This window comes from Danio aesculapii, chromosome 2, assembly GCF_903798145.1.
Source record: "Danio aesculapii chromosome 2, fDanAes4.1, whole genome shotgun sequence".
Classification (NCBI taxonomy): Eukaryota; Metazoa; Chordata; class Actinopteri; order Cypriniformes; family Danionidae; genus Danio; species Danio aesculapii.
The window spans coordinates 55,185,691-55,206,195 of NC_079436.1; the positions used below are offsets into that span (position 1 = coordinate 55,185,691).

Below are 20,505 nucleotides of genomic sequence, written 5' to 3' on the forward strand. Positions count from 1 at the left end.
CATGGATCCATCCTGCCTTGGATCAACAGTTCAGGCTGGTGGTGGTGGTGTAATGGTGTGGGGGATATTCTCTTGGCACACTTGGGGTCCATTAGTACCAATTGAGCATCGTGTCAACGCCACAGCCTACCTGAGTATTGTTGCTGACCATCTCCATTCCTTTATGACCACAGTGTACCCATCTTCTGATGGCTACTTCCAGCAGGATAACGCACCATGTCATAAAGCGTGAATCATCTCAGACTGGTTTCTTGAACATGACAATGAGTTCACTGTACTCAAATGGCCTCCACAGTCACCAGTGCTCAATCCAATAGAGCACCTTTGGGATGTGGTGGAACGGGAGATTCGCATCATGGATGTGCAGCCGACAAATCTGCAGCAAATTCATGATGCTTTCATGTCAATATGGAGCAAAATCTCTGAGGAATGTTTCCAGTACCTTGTTGAATCTCTGCCACGAAGGATTAAGGCAGTTCTGAATAAAAAAGGGGTCCAACCCGGTACTAGTAAGGTGTACCTAATAAAGTGGCCGGTGAGTGTATATAATATATATATAATTATATAATAAATATATATCATTCTACCATAATTAATTAATCTAAGGTTAAAAAAAGTTTTAAAACTAAATAAATATGTAAAACTATTATATAATTATATAAACCAACATTTTAAAAAAATATATGTATCATGCCAAGAAAATCGAAACGTGTTAAAAATATAACATCTACATGTCTAACTGACTTGATTTACTGTGACCATCGCACCATTTTTGCATCCCTCTTTACATTTAAGCGTTTAGCATCACAATATGTAAATCTATGTAAAGCCAAGCACACAAAAAGGCTCATTCATGCATATGCAGTTGTTTACGTTACGCTTGTGATTGACAGTTGGCTGAATGTAAATCTCCCTCACTTGATTTGCTGATAGCGCCCGCTTTGAGTTTGATAACCACGCCCCCTGCTCACTTTCAACCAATTGCTAAAGGGGGTGAAAAAAAACACTCATTGTTCGGTATAAAAGCCGTGAACAGCAGCAGGTCCACAATGATAAATAACACGCAGAGCTTCCGTTGAAATCATTCGCTTAACATCATTGCTTAACACCGCCCTGCTAAAATTATAATTATTGATTTATTGTGTACTATGGGAAAGGAAAGTTTCTGGCTGCTGCTAATGGGATTTTCTCTAATTGCGAGCGAACCAATTTTCAACTCTACTGAAGAAGGGTTTGCAAGTAAGTCTGTCTACCTTACCGTTACTATTCAACTTACTAATCGTGTTTTATGCTTCATATTTCACATTTATTGTACATAAGCGCAAAAAAATATGATCTATATAAATGTAGAAGTGTACCACACACATGTACTGAGTCTAAGAAGCTTTTGAGTCTTGATATTAGCCTTCAGGATTATACTCTTACGTTTAAACACAAAGACTAACGTTAAAGCTCCTCATTCGTGGATATTACGACAAAATTAGCTTGACAAACTTGATTTATTTGATTTAGATATGTGTTATATATATTTTTTGAAATATTTGACAGCTTGTTTTGCAATAAGTGCATTGCTTTCAGCTGTAGAAATATGTAAACATACATAAATAACGAAATTGATACATGTTTACGTGGAAGTTATTAACTCACAGGTCCAGGATCAGTGTGGTACTATTTTAATAGGATTTACTTGTACTGGACATTGCATGTAGACTGATTCTGGATTAGCAACTTTTAAAAAAAGTCATGTGTTACAAAGAATAATGGCTTGCAAATCATAAATCTTAGCCACTAGATTGTATTTGGATGAGAACTTTCACATGCACATATAATAAATTAAAATATTTAAATGCTTAGTCTAAATAAATAGTTCTGATATTACATGTAAATGATATTACATTGTGTTTATTTATACACTTTTTTAGGTAACTTAACTGATTACAGTGACATTGAGTCCAAGTTCTCCATCAGAAGTGTTGAATTTCCAGACGAGGATCTTTGCTATCTTGTCCCGGGACAACAGCACTCCATTTCAGACTGTAACTTCAAAAATGATTCACAAACTTTCCTTATTATCCATGGATGGTCGGTGAGTTTAGTCATTTAGTCAGAAAAAATATGCATTATTTATGAATGAAGCATAACTTTGGTGCAATGTTTATATATATATATATATATATATATATATATATATATATATATATATATATATATATATATATATATATATATATATATATATATATATATGTATGTGTTACTATATTTTCACCGTTCACTCTACTTCATTTTTCCTATATGCATTCCATGTTTTACTTTAATCTTACTAGGCTTCTTCTGGTACCAGATTTAATTGTTGTAATCAATTACTGAAGCTTTTATTACGGTATTATCACAGTATTGACCTAAGCTTCAAAAAAGATTGCTATCATAACCTAAAAAATATTTAGTGAATTGCCATACTGTATATACATGCCCAAAGTCAACACATGCTTCAAACAAAATAAATTGCAAAAGGATTATAAAGTACAGTATGTTACTCTTTATAATAGATTAGTGTTAGTAAACGTTAGTTTATACATTAAAATCATCAGTGAGAAATAGGCTTATTATGGTTATGTTATATAAGTTAATTTAAAGCAGATGCATTTATTAGTTATTTTCTCCATTTAATAAAACAATTACAAATGTAGATTTTAATCTGATCTGTCATTAGGGATTAACTAAGAAGTTACTCACTTAATAAATGTGTTTGTACTTGTCATTATGTACTTGTCATCATAATCAAGTTAACTGATGTTATTTTGCATTTTCAATGTCGTAGGCCAGATTAACACATGAAAATGTGAATAAAATAAATCAGCTATATTTATGCATTCACTGCTGTGATGAATAACTACTAATACGACATGACTATTTTAAAGGCACTCTAAAAGTTTAAATAATTAATATTTATTCACAATTGTATTAGATTATATATAAGGAATAAAGTACATCCAGGAGGCTGTTATTGCAGAATAATGTCTAACAGGCTTATCGCCAGCCGATGTGAAGGACTGTTGTATAAGACTGAAGGGTTTATTCTGCGAAAACAACCATCCTGGATGTACTTTATCCCGCTTATTACATGGCTAATTGCCACAACAAAAATTAAACAAAACTTTGTTCTGAGCCACAATATTTGATTAATTCTTTAATTAAGTGCAAAGGTGAACGAAACTGAAACAGCTGAAAGAGTATACACTAACCTGTGCATTATACAGTCACAAGATGGCGTCAAACAGTCAAAAACGCAAAGCTGACAGAATGAAAACAGCTGATGGAGTATACACTAACCTGCGCTTTATTCAGACACAAGATGGCGCCTAACGGTCAAAAACACAAAGCTGACAGAAACGAAAGCAGCTGATGGAGTATACACTAACCTGCGCGTTATTCAGACACAAGATGGCGTCAAACAGTCAAAAATGCAAAGCTGACAGAATGAAAACAGCTGATGGAGTATACACTAACCTGCACTTTATTCAGACACAAGATGGCGCCAAATAGTCAAAAACACAAAGCTGACAGAAACGAAAGCAGCTGATGGAGTATACACTAACCTGCGCGTTATTCAGACACAAGATGGCGTCAAACAGTCAAAAACGCAAAGCTGACAGACTGAAAACAGCTGATGGAGTATACACTAACCTGCGCTTTATTCAGACACAAGATGGCGCCAAACAGTCAAAAACACAAAGCTGACAGAAACGAAAGCAGCTGATGGAGTATACACTAACCTGCGCATTATTCAGACACAAGATGGCGCCAAACAGTCAAAAACACAAAGCTGACAGAAACTAAAACAACTGATGGAGTATACGCTAACCTGTGCGTTATTCAGACACAAGATGGCGCCAAACAGTCAAAAACACAAAGCTGACAGAAACGAAAACAGCTGAGGGAGTATACACTAACCTGCGCATTATTCAGACACAAGATGGCGCCAAACAGTCAAAAACGCAAAGCTGACAGAATAAAAACAGCTGATGGAGTATACGCTAACCTGTGCGTTATTCAGACACAAGATGGCGTCAAACAGTCAAAAACGCAAAGCTGACAGAAACGAAAACAACTGATGGAGTATACACTAACCTGCGCGTTATTCAGACACAAGATGGCGCCCAACAGTCAAAAACACAAAGCTGACAGAATGAAAACAGCTGATGGAGTATACACTAACCTGCGCGTTATTCAGACACAAGATGGCGTCAAACAGTCAAAAACGCAAAGCTGACAGAATGAAAACAGCTGATGGAGTATACACTAACCTGCACTTTATTCAGACACAAGATGGCGCCAAATAGTCAAAAACACAAAGCTGACAGAAACGAAAGCAGCTGATGGAGTATACACTAACCTGCGCGTTATTCAGACACAAGATGGCGTGATACAGTCAAAAACGCAAAGCTGACAGACTGAAAACAGCTGATGGAGTATACACTAACCTGCGCTTTATTCAGACACAAGATGGCGCCAAACAGTCAAAAACACAAAGCTGACAGAAACGAAAGCAGCTGATGGAGTATACACTAACCTGCGCATTATTCAGACACAAGATGGCGCCAAACACTCAAAAACACAAAGCTGACAGAAACTAAAACAACTGATGGAGTATACACTAACCTGCGCGTTATTCAGACACAAGATGGCGCCAAACAGTCAAAAACGCAAAGCTGACAGAATAAAAACAGCTGATGGAGTATACGCTAACCTGTGCGTTATTCAGACACAAGATGGCGCCAAACAGTCAAAAACACAAAGCTGACAGAAACGAAAACAGCTGAGGGAGTATACACTAACCTGCGCATTATTCAGACACAAGATGGTGCCAAACAGTCAAAAACGCAAAGCTGACAGAATAAAAACAGCTGATGGAGTATACGCTAACCTGTGCGTTATTCAGACACAAGATGGCGCCAAACAGTCAAAAACGCAAAGCTGACAGAAACGAAAACAACTGATGGAGTATACACTAACCTGCGCGTTATTCAGACACAAGATGGCGCCCAACAGTCAAAAACGCAAAGCTGGCAGAAACGAAAACAACTGATGGAGTATACACTAACCTGCGCGTTATTCAGACACAAGATGGCGCCAAACAGTCAAAAACGCAAAGCTGACAGAATAAAAACAGCTGATGGAGTATACGCTAACCTGTGCGTTATTCAGACACAAGATGGCGCCAAACAGTCAAAAACACAAAGCTGACAGAAACGAAAACAGCTGAGGGAGTATACACTAACCTGCGCATTATTCAGACACAAGATGGCGCCAAACAGTCAAAAACGCAAAGCTGACAGACTGAAAACAGCTGATGGAGTATACGCTAACCTGTGCGTTATTCAGACACAAGATGGCGCCAAACAGTCAAAAACACAAAGCTGACAGAAACGAAAACAGCTGAGGGAGTATACACTAACCTGCACATTATTCAGACACTAGATGGCACCAAACAGACTAAAAAAGCTGATGGCGTATACACTAACCTGTGCATTATTCAGATACAAGATGGCGCCAAACAGTCAAAAACGCAAAGCTGACAGAAACTAAAACAACTGATGGAGTATACACTAACCTGCGCATTATTCAGACACAAGATGGCGCCAAACACCCAAAAAATGCATCACAAGACTGCGCCAAACAGTCAAAAACACAAAGCTGACAGAATAAAAACAGTTGATGGAGTATACGCTAACCTGCGCGTTATTCAGACACAAGATGGTGCCAAACAGTCAAAAACACAAAGCTGACAGAAACGAAAACAGCTGATGGAGTATATACTAACCTGCGCATTATTCAGACACAAGATGGTGCCAAACAGTCAAAACACAAAGCTGACAGAAACGAAAACAGCTGATGGAGTATACACCAATCTGTGCATTATTTAGACACAAGATGGCGCCAAACAGTCAAAAACACAAAGCTGACAGAAACTAAACTGGCTGAATAAAGCCACTGACCAAGTATTATGACAAAAACAGCAGCATGACAGACAGGTACATACATATGAATGTATATGTACAGTAAGTATATAGATGTGAACGTATTCACTGACAGTAGCGATGATTCGAAGTTCCAAAATGAGCCTGTGTTATTTAGTGATTGTTATACCTTGGAATGTCGGGAATGACCAATCAGATTTGAGTGTTCCAGACAGCCATATATTATATTATATTATATTATATTATATTATATTATATTATATTATATTATATTATATTATATTATAAGATGGCGCCAAACAGTCAAAAACGCAAAGCTGACAGAATGAAAATAGCTGATGGAGTATACGCTAACCTGCGCGTTATTGAGACACAAGATGGCACCTAACAGTCAAAAACACAAAGCTGACAGAATGAAAACAGCTGATGGAGTATACACTTACTTGCGCATTTTTCAGACACAAGATGGCGCCAAACAGTCAAAAACGCAAAGCTGACAGAATGAAAACAGCTGATGGAGTATATACTAACCTGCACATTATTCAGACACAAGATGGCACCGAGCACCCAAAAACACATCACATGATGGCGCTAAACATTAAAAAACACAAAGCTGACAGAAACTAAATTGGCTGAATAAAGCCACTGACCAAGTATTATGACAAAAACAGCAGCATGACAGACAGGTAGATACATATGAATGTATATGTACAGTAAGTATATAGATGTGAACGTATTCACTGACAGTAGCGATGATTCGAAGTTCCAAAATGAGCCTGTGTTATTTAGTGATTGTTATACCTTGGAGTGTCGCGAATGACCAATAAGATTTGAGTAATCCAGACAGCCATATATTATATTATATTATATTATATTATATTATATTATATTATATTATATTATATTATATTATATTATATTATATTATATTACATTATATTATATTATATTATATTATATTATATTATATATTAAAATATATTATATTATATTATATTATATTCAATTATATTATATTATATTATATTATATTCAATTATATTATATTCAAATATATTATATTCAAATATATTATATTATATTATATTCAAATATATTATATTAATCCCTCTCATACTGTGTTGTTTAGGTTGCGGGTCTGTTTGAGAGCTGGGTTTATAAGCTGGTGACAGCTCTGTTTGATCGTGAACCCAGCGCTAATGTCATTGTTGTGGACTGGCTGGATCGGGCCAACAAACACTACCCCAAATCAGCAGAAAACACCAGGCTGGTGGGGGCTGACGTGGCCAAGTTTGTCAACTGGCTGGAGGTATGCTGAGATTTGCATTGTTAGCATTATATGTTTTATCACTGTTGCAATAAGATAATATAATGTGAAGAGAAGATGCCAACCATTCCAGGACTTTAAGGGCAACACATACACTTAATACACAAATACACATATATAAATAGACATCACCTTGATATTTTATAACTGCAGGTTAGCTATGTTTATATATAATATCCTTACCTGCTAAAGCCTGTAAAGCTATGGTAACTAATAATAACCTTAACTTTTCTGAATTTGATTGTAACGCAGTAATGTGCACTATTTGTAAAGCTGCTTTGACACAGTAATTATTGTGAAAAGGGCTATACAAGTGAATTGAATTGTTGCAGTTTTATCACTGCTGATGTTCTGAGGTTGTAAGTTTGAGCAAAAAACATACATTAGAGATCCCTGCAGGTAAGAATAGCAGAAAATCAGCAAAAAAAGCTTTTGGTTTATAACTAAATATATTTAGAAGTCACCATGAAATCAAAACATGTATTGAATATATAAAATGTAATTGCATAAGTTGTCCATTTTGATTGTTTATGATGATTTCTAATATTTATTTATGTATATATTCATTAATTCATTTTCTTTTCGGCTTAGTCTCTATTAATCCAGGGTCGCCACAGCGGAATGAACCGCCAACTTAACCAGCATATGTTTTACGCAGTGGATGCCCTTCCAGCTGCAACCCATCACTGGGAAATTTATGTATATAATTTTATGTATACTTATAAGATAATAATAATAATAATAATAATAATAATAATAATAATAATAATAAATACAAATAAATAAAAAAAAAAAAATAATAATAAAAATAAAATAAATAAAAATAAATAAATAATAATAATAATAATAATAATAAAAATTAATAATAATATTAAAATAGATAAAAATAAATAATAATAATAATAATAAAATAAAAATTTATAATAATATTAAAATAAATAAAAATTTATAATAAAATAAAATAAATAAAAATAAATAATAATAATAAAAAAAAAATTAGAATAATATAAAAATAAATAATAATAAAATAAATAAAAATAAATAATAATATTAAAATAAATAAAAATTAATAAAATAAATAATAATAATAATAAAATAAAAAAAATTATAATAATATTAAAATAAATAAAAATTTATAAAAAAAAAAATAATAATAATAAAATAAATAAAAATAAATAATAACAATAATAATAATAAAGCAATACGCTTAAATAATTTACTTACTCGCTGTTCTTCAGCTTCAGGGGTCCCCACAGTGAAATTAACCACCTATTATTAATTTACTTTTTATTTACTTATTTATTTACTTATCTATTTGGTGATGTGACATTATATAAATTAAGAACATCCCCATGGTTGTTCATTTTCACTAATCCATAAAAAACATTTTTGGTAGTTGAATAAAACTGAAATAAAATGACTAAAATAAATAAAATAAAACCTAACTAATACTGAAATTAGTTCAAATAAGATAATAATAATAAGCACCATCGCCTCACTGCAAGAAGGTTGCTGGCTCGAGCCCCGGCTGGGCCAGTTAGCATTTCTGTGTGGAGTTTGCATGTTCTCCCTGTGTTGGCGTGGGTTTCCTCCGGGTGCTCCGGGTTTCCCCCACAGTCCAAACACATGCACTATAGGTGAATTGGATGAACTCAATTGGGCGTAGTGTATGAGTGGGAATGAGTGTGTATGGGTGTTTCCCAGTACTGGGTTGCAGCTGGAAGGGCATCCGTTGTGTAAAACATATGCTGGAATAGTTGGCAGTTCATTCCGCTGTGGCGACCCCTGATGATTAAAGGGACTAAGCTGAAGGAAAATGAATGAATCAATGATTATTTATTTAGCAATGTAAAATGATGTAAAGTAAAAACATCCCCATGGTTGTTATCGTCAACTAAACTATTAAAAAACATTTTTGGTAATTCAATAAAGCTGAAATGGTTCAAATGACTAAATAAGAAGCTAAAACTGAACTAATACTGAAACTGAACTAAAATAAGATAATAAAACCTAAACGGATTTGTATATAAAAAAAACCAAATCATAAAAATGACCAGATATTATCGTTAATTACTAAAACTGTAACTGAAATTAATAAAATAAATAATAGAATAAAATAAAATAAATAAATAAAACTTGTGAAAATAAAGCAAATTAAAAACATGAGAAAAAGGTAAAATAATTACACAAAACTAACGTTGATCTGTCAAAATAAACATATAAATAGGTATTTCAAGTCACTACAAAATCAAGATGGACATATTTTAATTGAATATAATTTATTTCTGATATGTTTATTACAAGGACGGAACGGTGGCTCAGTGGTTAGCACTGTCACCTCACAGAAAGAACGTCGCTGGTTCGAGCCTCGGCGGGGCCAGTTGGCATTTCTGTGTGGAATTTGCATGTTTTCCCTGTGTTGGCGTGAGTTTCCTCCGGGTGCTCCGTGAATGTGAGTGTGTTTGGGTGTTTCCCAGTACTGGGTTGCGGCTGAAAGGGCATCAGTCTAGTAAAACATATGCTGGAATAGTTGGCAGTTCATTCCGATGTGGCAACCTCTGATAAATAAGGGACTAAGTCGAAGGAAAGTGAATGATTGAATGTTTATTACAAATTATTTCAAACACTTGATTAAAGTCATAAGATTACTTCCGTTTCTTGCCTAATCTTCCATTTCTTGCCTACTTTAAAGTGAAATGTCACAGTTTTTGAGGTAAATATGACCAAGAGATGTTATTGAAACCTGTGTTTGTGTTTGTGTTGGAAAGGAATTGGATTATCCGCTGGAGAAAGTGCATCTTTTAGGCTACAGTCTGGGTGCACATGTTGCAGGAGTCGCAGGAAACCTCACCAACAACAAAGTCCACAGAATCACAGGTCAGAAATCCTTCATTTACTGCTCAGATGTGTGCATTTCAACAACAGCATGCTGATTTTTTTAGTTTTAGGTAATATAATTACAGCGACGTTCCTTAAATACTGTATATTAACTGAACAGTCCTGTGTAAATCCATTCACAAAAGCAGAGTGGTTGTATTTTTTTGTTAATCAAATATATTTTGCAGAATAATTCCATATGTTAATAAGCTTAAATGTGTCAAGACTATTGCATGTGCTAAAGGAAACATTCATTTAGTCAGAAGTTATACAGCTGAAGTTGAAATGAATCGCCCTCCTGTAAATTTATTTTCTTTATTCAAATATTTCCCAAATGATGTTCGACAGCGCAAGGAATTTTTCACAGTATTTCCTGTAATGTTTTTTCTTCTAGAAAAAGTCCTAATTGTTTTATTTCGGCTAGAATAAAAGCAGTTTTGGGCGTCACGGTGGCGCAGTGGGTAGCACGATGGCATCACAGCAAGAAGGTCGCTCGTTCGAGCCCCGGCTGGGTCAGTTGGCATCGCAGTGCCGAGTGTGCATGTTCTCCCCGTGTTCATGTGGGTTTCCTCCGGGTGCTCCCGTTTCCCCCACAAGTCCAAAGACATGCACTATAGGGGAATTGGGTAAGCTAAAATGTCTTTAGTGTATGAGTATAATTGAGAGTGTGTGGGTGTTTCCCGGTGATGGGTTGCAGCTTGAGGGGCATCTGCTGCGTAAAACATGTGCTGGAAAAGTTGGCGGTTCATTCTGCTGTGGTGACCCCTGATTGATAAAGGGACTAAAACCGAAAAGAAAATGAATGAATGAATGAATGAATGAAATAAAGGCAGTTTTTAATTATATTAAAACCATTTTAAGGTCAATATTACATAGGACTGTTCAATTTATTTACAGTATTTAAGGAAAGTACATTATATTTATTTAACTGTAATTAACAAAATAGTTATTGTATTTTTTTAACGACATTTCGTTCCACTTTATGCATCCCCTCCACCCCCCTTCCAACACAAAAAAAAAAAAAAGAAATTCCCCAAATTACTAAATCTGTTCGTCTGTTTCATTGTAAATAAACAGTTGGAATGGTCAGTAATAGGTTTTTATTATTATTATTAACAAAGGATAGAATAAATAAATAACATAAACTAGAAAGCAGTGGGTAGCGCTGTCGCCTCACAGCAAGAAGGTTGCTGGTTCGAGCCTCGGCTGGGTCAGTTGACATATCAGTGTGGAGTTTGCATGTCCTCCCTGTGTTGGCGTGGGTTTCCTCCTTGTGCTCTGGTTTCCCCCACAAGTCCAAAGACGTGGTACATGTGAATTGAATAAACTAAATTGGCTGTAATGTTTGTCTGTGAATGAGTGTGTGTGGATGTTTCCCAGTGATGGGTTGCAGCTGGAAGGGCATCCGCTGTGTAAAACATATGCTGGATAAGTTGGTGGTTCATTCCGCTGTGGCGACCCCAAAATAATTAGGGGCTAAGTCGAAAAGAAAACGAATGAATGAGAAAAAGCTGCAAAAAATTTTAAGTTTAGCCTATTAAAATGAATAGCTCTTATAAAGAAATTGAATTGAATTTTTGAATTTTATTTGACAGATTTTAGACAAGCTGTACAAGTATCCCATACATCTTAAAATAAAAACTGTCGAGGATAAAAACACAGTAAAGCCCTGGGCTTGTTTCCATTGTGGTCCTCGCTGTTAAATAAAACAAAGTATGGCTTCAAAATACCGATGATGCATAAAACAGACAGTACCTCAAACATTTTTAAAACGGGAACAAAATAATTCACAAATGCATTCCTTCATTCATTAATTTTTCTTTTCAGCTCAGTCCCTCTATCAATCAGGGATCGCCACAGCGGAACGAACCATCAACTTATCCAACATACGTCCCACGCAGCGAGTGGCCTTCCAGCTACAACCCTATACACAATCAAGTAACATATAAAATAAAAACATCCTCGTCCACCATGCAAACTAGTTATCCTCATCAAACAACCATCTTCTGATCGCTTTTTTGAACCTCCTTAAATCTTTTATTTCCTTGATCGATTTTGGTAATTTGTTCCACATGATTGCACTTGTATATAAAACATATTTTCCCCCACTAGACTTCTAAATTTAAATAAACAATGTCGGCGCAATAGCCAAGTGGTTAGCGCGTCGACATATGGTGCAGTAGGGCGTCACAAGTTCGAATCCCAACTCGAGGACATTTCCCTACCCTACCCCCCTCTCTCTCTCCAACTTCACTTCCTGTCCTAAATACTGTCCTATCTAATAAAGGCAAAATGGCCAAAAAATAAATCTTTAAAAAAAATTATAAATAAATAAACAAATATTAAAGTCCCAACCCCTAGTACTGTATGAATGCTGTTGCCTCACCATTTGAAAATAGTTCACCAAGTAACTAGGAACCACATTATTAAACATTTTACGCACCATTCCCAGTTTTAAAAAACATACTCTCTTACTAACAGTTAACATGCCTAATTTACGATTTCGGTCTCTTCTTATCAAACTATAATGCGCAATTTTAATTTTTGAGTCCAACACTGAACCCTCCAACCAAGTTTCACTGCACCCAAATACAGGACAGTCGTAAATCCGAACACATCAGTCTTATCTCGGAAATCTTTGGAAGAAGACTCCTTACGTTTAAATGAGCAATACGTAAACCTTTAGAGGACCTCTTGAAGTCAGCACCATGAATGACATTTTCAGCATGTGCTTTTACTGGACCATCTAAGTTCAAAGATGAACCAAGTTCATTATTGAATCAAGTTTTTGAATCCCATTACCCTAATCTTCACTGTATAATTTAAACATTCTGATTAAAGAGCAGCGAATGAATCTCTCATTTAGATTTTTCATTTGACTACATTAAATAACAGAGGTGTCACTTTAAAAATGCACAGATCTGATGAAAGCATTCGATTGCTTTCCTAACCGTTTATGCTCATTTAAGTCAATATTTGTTGTGATTAAAAGAAAACCCACCAAGATCGATATGTTTAGATGTTGTTGTTATTATTATTTTTATTATTATTATTGTTATGAGTATATGTCTGTTCAAAAACTGTTCAAACATGTTTATGTCTGTGGACGCACGTGTCCACTTTCGCTCTGCTTCAAATTGTGTGTACAGAATCCCTTTAGGAAACAGCGTGAATTTATCACTATGGAGTAGGGATGTCCCGATACAACATTTTAACTTCCGATACGATACCGATATTGGAGCCTTCAGTACGAACTGATACCAATATAAATTCGATATCAGCGCAAATCATGAATCATTTACTTTTACCTATTTCATTGAGTGGAATGTATGAACGGCTAGATCAAACTGAGAACAAAAGTCAGCAACAGTAAGTAGCCTATAGAAAAACAACAACCAATTTATAAAATATTGGTTGCATAAATGTGAACCTTTTACATTCATTTTCTTTTCGGCTTAGTCCCTTTGTTAATCTGGGGTCGCCACAGCGGAATGAACCGCCAACTTATGCAGCATATGTTTTACGCAGCGGATGCCCTTCCAGCTGCAACCCATCTCTGGGAAACATCTCACAGCTAGAAGGTCGCTGGTTCAAGCCTCGGCTGTGTCAGTTGGCGTTTCTGTGTGGAGTTTGCATGTTCTCCCTGCGTTCGCGTGGATTTCCTTCGAGTGCTCCGGTTTCCCCCACAGTCCAAACACATGCGGTACAGGTGAATTGGGCTAAATTGTCCGTAGTGTGTGTGAGTAAGTGTGTATGGGTGTTTCCCAGTGATGGGTTGCAGCTGGAAGGGCATCCGCTGCATAAAACATATGCTGGATAAGTTGGTGGTTCATTCCACTGTGGCGACCCCAGATTAATAAAGGGACTAAGCTGAAAAGAAAATGAATGAATGAATGTTATGAACTTTTATGCTAATCAAGTATTGATGATAATAAGTCACTTACTGCACTGATCATAAGGCAAAGTAGCACCATCTCGCACTAAATACTTAGGTTTATGCTAGTTTGGTTGAATAAAATCAGCAAACAGTATAAATAAAATATGACAACGAGATGCCAGAAACTTGTATTATTGACAGCTAAGTGAACGAGTCGTTCATAACTGAGATTCATTAACAAGCGAATCACTCCCTCCGTTAGAATGAGAAGAGAAAGCAGGAGAGGGGGTGTGTTTCAGGACATGGATTAGATCAAATTTAACAGGGAGGGTGGATAATACATTTCCATGCACATAAACACTTGCTCTTTGTCGGCAATGCCCATGTGATCACTGATCCATCGATGTAGAAAAGTGATGTGAAATTATAACTTTCGTAAATTAATAAAACATTTGCGTTCTGACCAGCGGGAAAACTCCTGATCACAGATATATGTATATATGTGTATATATCTTTGGCTTTGGGTGGCCAGTACTCCACTGCACCTTGGTCCAACATTGATTTCAAAGGAGCGCTGTACTAAAATGGCAGCTCTATTGACGCATTCTTTCCAATAGACAACAATAGTGTAGGTGACACCTAATGTATATATCTATGCTGACAGTCACGCACCGCTACATGAACTGACTGTTTTGAGGATTGCATAGTAGGGGCATAGTATATGATACTTTTGTATGTGGTATAGGCCAGAGTTGTATGTGTTAAGTCTGAATATTGAGATTGAGATTGAGTACTTTTTGTTTTGTGTGACTACTGAGATTCTATTGAGATTTGTGAGTACTTTTTGTGTTTGTTTTGTTTATGATACTTTGTTCCACTGGCTTGTTTGACCTTTGTTGCCTGCTGACATTGATTTTTGGATTGTCCTTTAAATATGATTGCCTGTTTTGTAAATAGTTTGTAAATAGTATATATATTGGGATAGTAAGGAGTTTGACGCCATTTTCTTTGTAAAACCTTTTGACCTCTGTTTTTGTGTTAGGGTAGTGTATTGTACTTTCTTTCTTTTATTTTTGATCAGGTAAGTCAGAGATTTAACACAAAGGAATTTTTGTTTTTATCTTGGCCTTGTCAGCTCCCGAATCCAAACCCCAATAAATCTTTGATTTCACTTTCGATTGTCCTGTCTTTCATGTTGTGCACCATCCCTAGACGGTGCGTAACATGAAATAGGGGGCTCGTCCATTGGTTGTATACTCTATTAGTTGAATGAACTTTGCTCATTTGTTTTTGCATTTGTTTGCCTGGGGTTTTTCTTTTGATAAGGGAGGAAATACAGTGATATACTACTACAAATACTTTGATTGGCATGGCATCAAAATTTGAACTTGATAAATTTACAATTGCACCAACAGAGGAGCAATTAGATAAATGTCGCAAAGATGATTTGTTTTTAATTGCAGATTTTTTTTGATATAGTTGTACCTCGAAATGCACTGAAAAGGGAGATCAGAGAGGCACTGTACAAGGAGCTTGTTAAACAAAAGATCTTACCTGATGCGAATGTGCAGGGTTTGCGTGTTGCAAATACAGCATTATCTGAAGAGTTGGAAGCTGCTGAGGCAGAGTTCAAACCTACGGATGTTGCGTGCATGGTAATGTACTTATCGTGCGTAATGTACTTTCCTTAAATACTGTAAATAAATCGAAGAGTTCTGTATAAATCAGTTCAGAAAAGCTGAGTGTAATTTAGTAATTGTATATTTAGTGATTTTGAACGACATTTCGTTTCACTTGATGTCTACACATGTAGCGGTATGACAATAAAACTTGATGACTTTTTCGTTCCACTGTGTCCACATATGGAGAGGTATGACGAATAAGCTCAGCTTGAAATAAGGTGAATGAAGCTGTAAGTTTAATGTTGTTTTCTGTCTATTTTTAACAAGCTTTCGTTCCACTTTGTGTCCACACATGCAGCAGAATGACAATAAAGCTTGAAACTTGAACTTCAAATAAGTCAAAACGTGTAGTGAAATAGTGTTGTTTTGTGCAGGTCTGGATCCTGCAGGCCCCAGTTTTGAAAACGCAGACAGTCTGCAGCGTCTGTCACCTGACGATGCCTCATTTGTGGACGTTTTGCACACAAACACCAGAGGGTCTCCTGACCTCAGCATCGGCATTCAGAGACCTGTGGGTCACGTGGACATTTACCCCAATGGAGGGACTTTCCAGCCTGGCTGCAGCATTCAGCACACCATGAAGCTCATCGCCACATACGGCATTTACAGTACGTTACAGTGCTGCCTTTCTACCACTTAACCGATGTCATTTTAAATGCTCATTTAATATTTGCTTGATTAATAATATTTAGCATCAGGTTTTAATTGTATTTTTCCAGATTTCTGTTTTAGTAAATAATACTTTAATAACTATATAACTCTTATTATATAGTGCTTATTATATATAACTCTTAATATATAGTGTTTTATAACTCTTTGAAACGGACCCTTTTAGGCTTTGATCCTAATTGTGCCATTAATTATTGTCGCTTAAAATTCAAATGAGGTTGTGCTCTTCTCAAAAGAGGGCGGAGCTATAAATGCTTGTACATTAGCATAGAAGCAGATTTAAAATGGCTGCTTCTCACTCGGGCTGTTTATGAGGGAGAGATGGTAAATAATGGGCAAGTCTTTCCTCCTCTGATGACATATACAATAGGAGACTGTCAATCAAAGGGTTTCTGCAGACTGTTTTTATCTTATATTCACAGAACATCCTTTACAGTCACAGGCCTTAAAAACACAAGCAGATGATAAATGTTCACTCTATTATGATTAAACTCTGCAGTGACTCCACAAATTCTCATGTGTTCTGAACTCCGGCTTTCGAGTAACTATAATTCCAGCATATAAACTCAACATTGCAGATCCAGACCCTTTTCACATCTTCAGGTTTCTCAGTAGTGGATGGTAGTGTCCGAATTTGGCGTCAACAACATGAAAGCATGGATCCATCCTGCCTTGTATCAATGGTTCAGGCTGGTGGTGGTGGTGTAATGGTGTGGGGGATATTTTTTGCCACACTTTGGGTCCATTAGCACCATTTGAGCATCATGTCAACACCACAGCCTTCTTGAGTGTTGTTGCTGACCATGTCCATCCCTTTATGACCACAGTGTCTCCATCTTCTGATGGCTACTTCCAGCAGGATAACGCACCATGATATAAAGTGCGAATCATCTCAGACTGGTTTCTTGAACATGACAATGAGTTCACTGTACTCAAATGGCCTCCACAGTCACCAGTACTCAATCCAATAGAGCTCCTTTGGAATATGGTGGAACAAGAGATTCGCATCATGTATGTGCAGCTGACAAATCTCCAGCAACTGTGTGATGCTGTCATGTCAATATGGAGCAAAATCTCTGAGGAATATTTCCAGTACCTTGTTGAATCTATGCCATGAAGGATTAAGGCAGTTCTGAAGGCAAACTGGTACTAGTAAGGTGTACCTAATAAAGTGGCCGGTAAGTGTACATAAATACATTTAAAAAAAATGTAAATATTAAAAACTTTCAAGGATTTAAGATGCTGATGACCGTGAAACGTCATTACAGACTTGTAAAAAAGGGTCCTTTGTGGATGCGCACATTGCGATATGGACACTGAAACGATATATTGTGCAGCTCTACATCTGATTGTGATCTCCTCTGTTTTGGTTTGTGTCAGATATGGACCAGATCGTGAAATGTTCCCACGAGCGCTCCATCCACCTGTTCATCGACTCGCTGGTGAATCAGGCGTATCAGAGCTGGGCGTTTCGCTGCGCCTCCAGAGACGCCTTCAATAAAGGCCTGTGTCTGAGCTGCAGGAAAAACCGCTGCAACACACTGGGATACAACGTCAAGAAGATCCGCAGCGCCAGGAGCACCAAGATGTACCTCAAAACCCGTGAGATGATGCCCTTTAAAGGTAAGGGGGGATATTTTGACTGTGAAACTGTCTGATTCTCGAATCTGATTGGCTGATAGCTGTGCGATATTCTGCAATAGCAGCACTCGTACAGACTCTTCACCCTTGTGTATTACTCCGCCCACATAGTGACAGCAGATCAATAAACTCACTACAGTTTGACAAATACTGCAGCTGTTGGACAACATAATGTACTTTTGAGGCTTTTTCAGGCGAGAATATTTATGAGGAAAGTGCCTATTTTAAATATTTATCATTTTGGAGATACAGCGAGTCAGCATCCATCAGCCTGTCACACTGAGCAGAGCAAAAACGGTTGACTTTGTCCATCCACAAGATGGCGACAGAGACCACATAATAAACCCTTAGTGGAGAAAAACTTAGCCTAATTTCTAACTACAGCTGATCAAATCATTATTAAACAGGTAAGTGACATTCTAAGTCAATCTCTCTCTTTTATATGTTGTAGTGCTGTATTTATACCATAGTAATTGTAGTGTATTGAGTGTGAGATGGGACTCACTATCAGGAATGTGTGTATTTTGTGTTGGCCACTCTTTGTATGACCCTGAGTTACTTTTTGGTTGGCCATCTGTTTATTTCTAATAAGTCTCTGTTACTGCAGACTAGTTCAGTTAAAAGAAAGAAGAAATGCCCGCATGTGTTTAGCGTTTTTTTATTTTATTTTTATTTTTTTTCCGTATCTCAAACACAAGAGTAATCGAGAGTCCTCTCGACAGCCCGCAGCTTGATGACGTATTGGACCAGGTCTACTATGTAATAGACGATCGCCTACACCTCCCCCTACCCTAAACCCAACCTTGGGTGTTACCTTAGTGGGCGGTACAGTGTTGAATCTGGTCCAGTACGTCATCGTGATTACAGACTGCAGCGAGGACATCTTGGAGTAATCTTGGAGAGAATCATTCAAATGCTAGCTCTAAAGTGACGTGTGAAGTAGTAACGGTTTCTGCTGTTCTGACGTCAGCTGCAGATGTGAAGGATGTGCGGAAGAAAGTAGTTCCTCACACAAAAGGGTTTTTGAGACTCTCTGTGTTTGATTTTCTTTTTTATACGCACAATTATGCTGTTGAACTGTTGTATAAACACAATATCACATGAGTAGCAGTGTTAAATTACTGTATGTCGTCACTGGTGGCACACTAAGCCATTTTACCTGCGGCTTCAAGCCAATGCACGCCTCGCACCAGTGCTGCTTCTCTTGTGATATTGCTCATAAAATGTATTTATATCTTTTTGTGTGTGTGTGTGTGTGTGTGTGTGTGTGTGTGTGTGTTTAATATTGTATACCAGGAAGTATTAAGTTATAATGCATCTCTCTCTTGTTCTGTTGCAGTGTTTCATTACCAGATTAAAATGCATCTTTTTAGTGATAAAAACATGACTTTGCTGGAGCAGCCGATGAAAGTGTCTCTGTTCGGGACAATCGATGAGAGGAACGACATCTCTGTCACTGTGTGAGTTTAACTTATTCATTCATTCATTTTCTTTTTGGCTTAGTCCCTTTATTAATCCGGGGTCGCCACATCGGAATGAACCGCCAACTTATCCAGCACATGTTTTACGCAGCGGATGCCCTTCCAGCCACAACCCATATCTGGGAAACACCCATACACACTCATTCTGCGTCACCCTTTAACTTACTCATTTATTTATTTTTATTGCTATTTTTATTTGCTATTGCTATATTCCAGTGCACCATCCAACATTTATAATTTCTAAACCTTTTAACCTTTTGTTATCACGTTTTTTTTTTGTTTGTTTTAAGTTTTAGTTATCAACTGTAACTGTACGTGTATATCACTTTAAATTAAACTTACATTAAAATACATTATTTAAAACAGTAACTTCCTGTAATATTTGAATGTTATTAGAAAAAAATGATAAGGGTTTTACTCATAGACTGTAAAAGATATGGACGTAGTATTCAAGACTGCGGACGTTTTTTGCTATTTCTGTGGAGACTTTTTGGTAAAGATCTGCGGATTTCTGCGGAATTATTTTGGGAGTCTCATAACTAAAACCCTAATATGTGAAATAAAAAATAATATCTTATTTATTTAATGTTTAAAATGCAAATCCAATTAGATTCACTTTGGTAAACTTTGGCATCTCAGCCTGCCTGTCAGACATTTCACACTGGATGAAAGATCATCATCTTCAGCTTAACCTCGCGAAAACGGAAATGCTTGAAGTTTCTGCCAACCCGACTCTACACCATAACTTTTCAATCCAGATGGATGGAGCAACCATTACTGCATCCAAAATGGTAAAAAGCCTTGGAGTAACGATTGATGACCAACTAAACTTCTCTGATCACATTTCTAGAACTGCTCGATCTTGTAGATTCGCACTCTATAACATCAGAAAGGTCCGACCCTTCCTATCTGACCATGCAGCTCAACTCATTGTTCAAGCTCTTGTTCTCTCCAAACTGGACTATTGCAA

At 36.6% G+C, this 20,505-nt stretch overlaps 1 protein-coding gene across 1 annotated transcript in view; it reads left to right on the forward strand.

Annotated features, from left to right (window-relative positions):
* Positions 1–1,064: 1,064 nt before the first annotated feature.
* LOC130214301 (lipoprotein lipase) overlaps positions 1,065–20,505 on the forward strand; it is a 28,644-nt gene continuing 9,203 nt past the window's right edge. Inside the window, exons 1-7 of the mRNA XM_056445920.1 lie at positions 1,065–1,239; positions 1,923–2,086; positions 7,111–7,290; positions 10,077–10,185; positions 16,119–16,352; positions 17,794–18,036; positions 19,394–19,514. Coding sequence (XP_056301895.1) covers positions 1,149–1,239; positions 1,923–2,086; positions 7,111–7,290; positions 10,077–10,185; positions 16,119–16,352; positions 17,794–18,036; positions 19,394–19,514 — 1,142 coding nt within the window. The 5' untranslated portion in view covers positions 1,065–1,148. The remainder of the gene's footprint in view (positions 1,240–1,922; positions 2,087–7,110; positions 7,291–10,076; positions 10,186–16,118; positions 16,353–17,793; positions 18,037–19,393; positions 19,515–20,505) is intronic.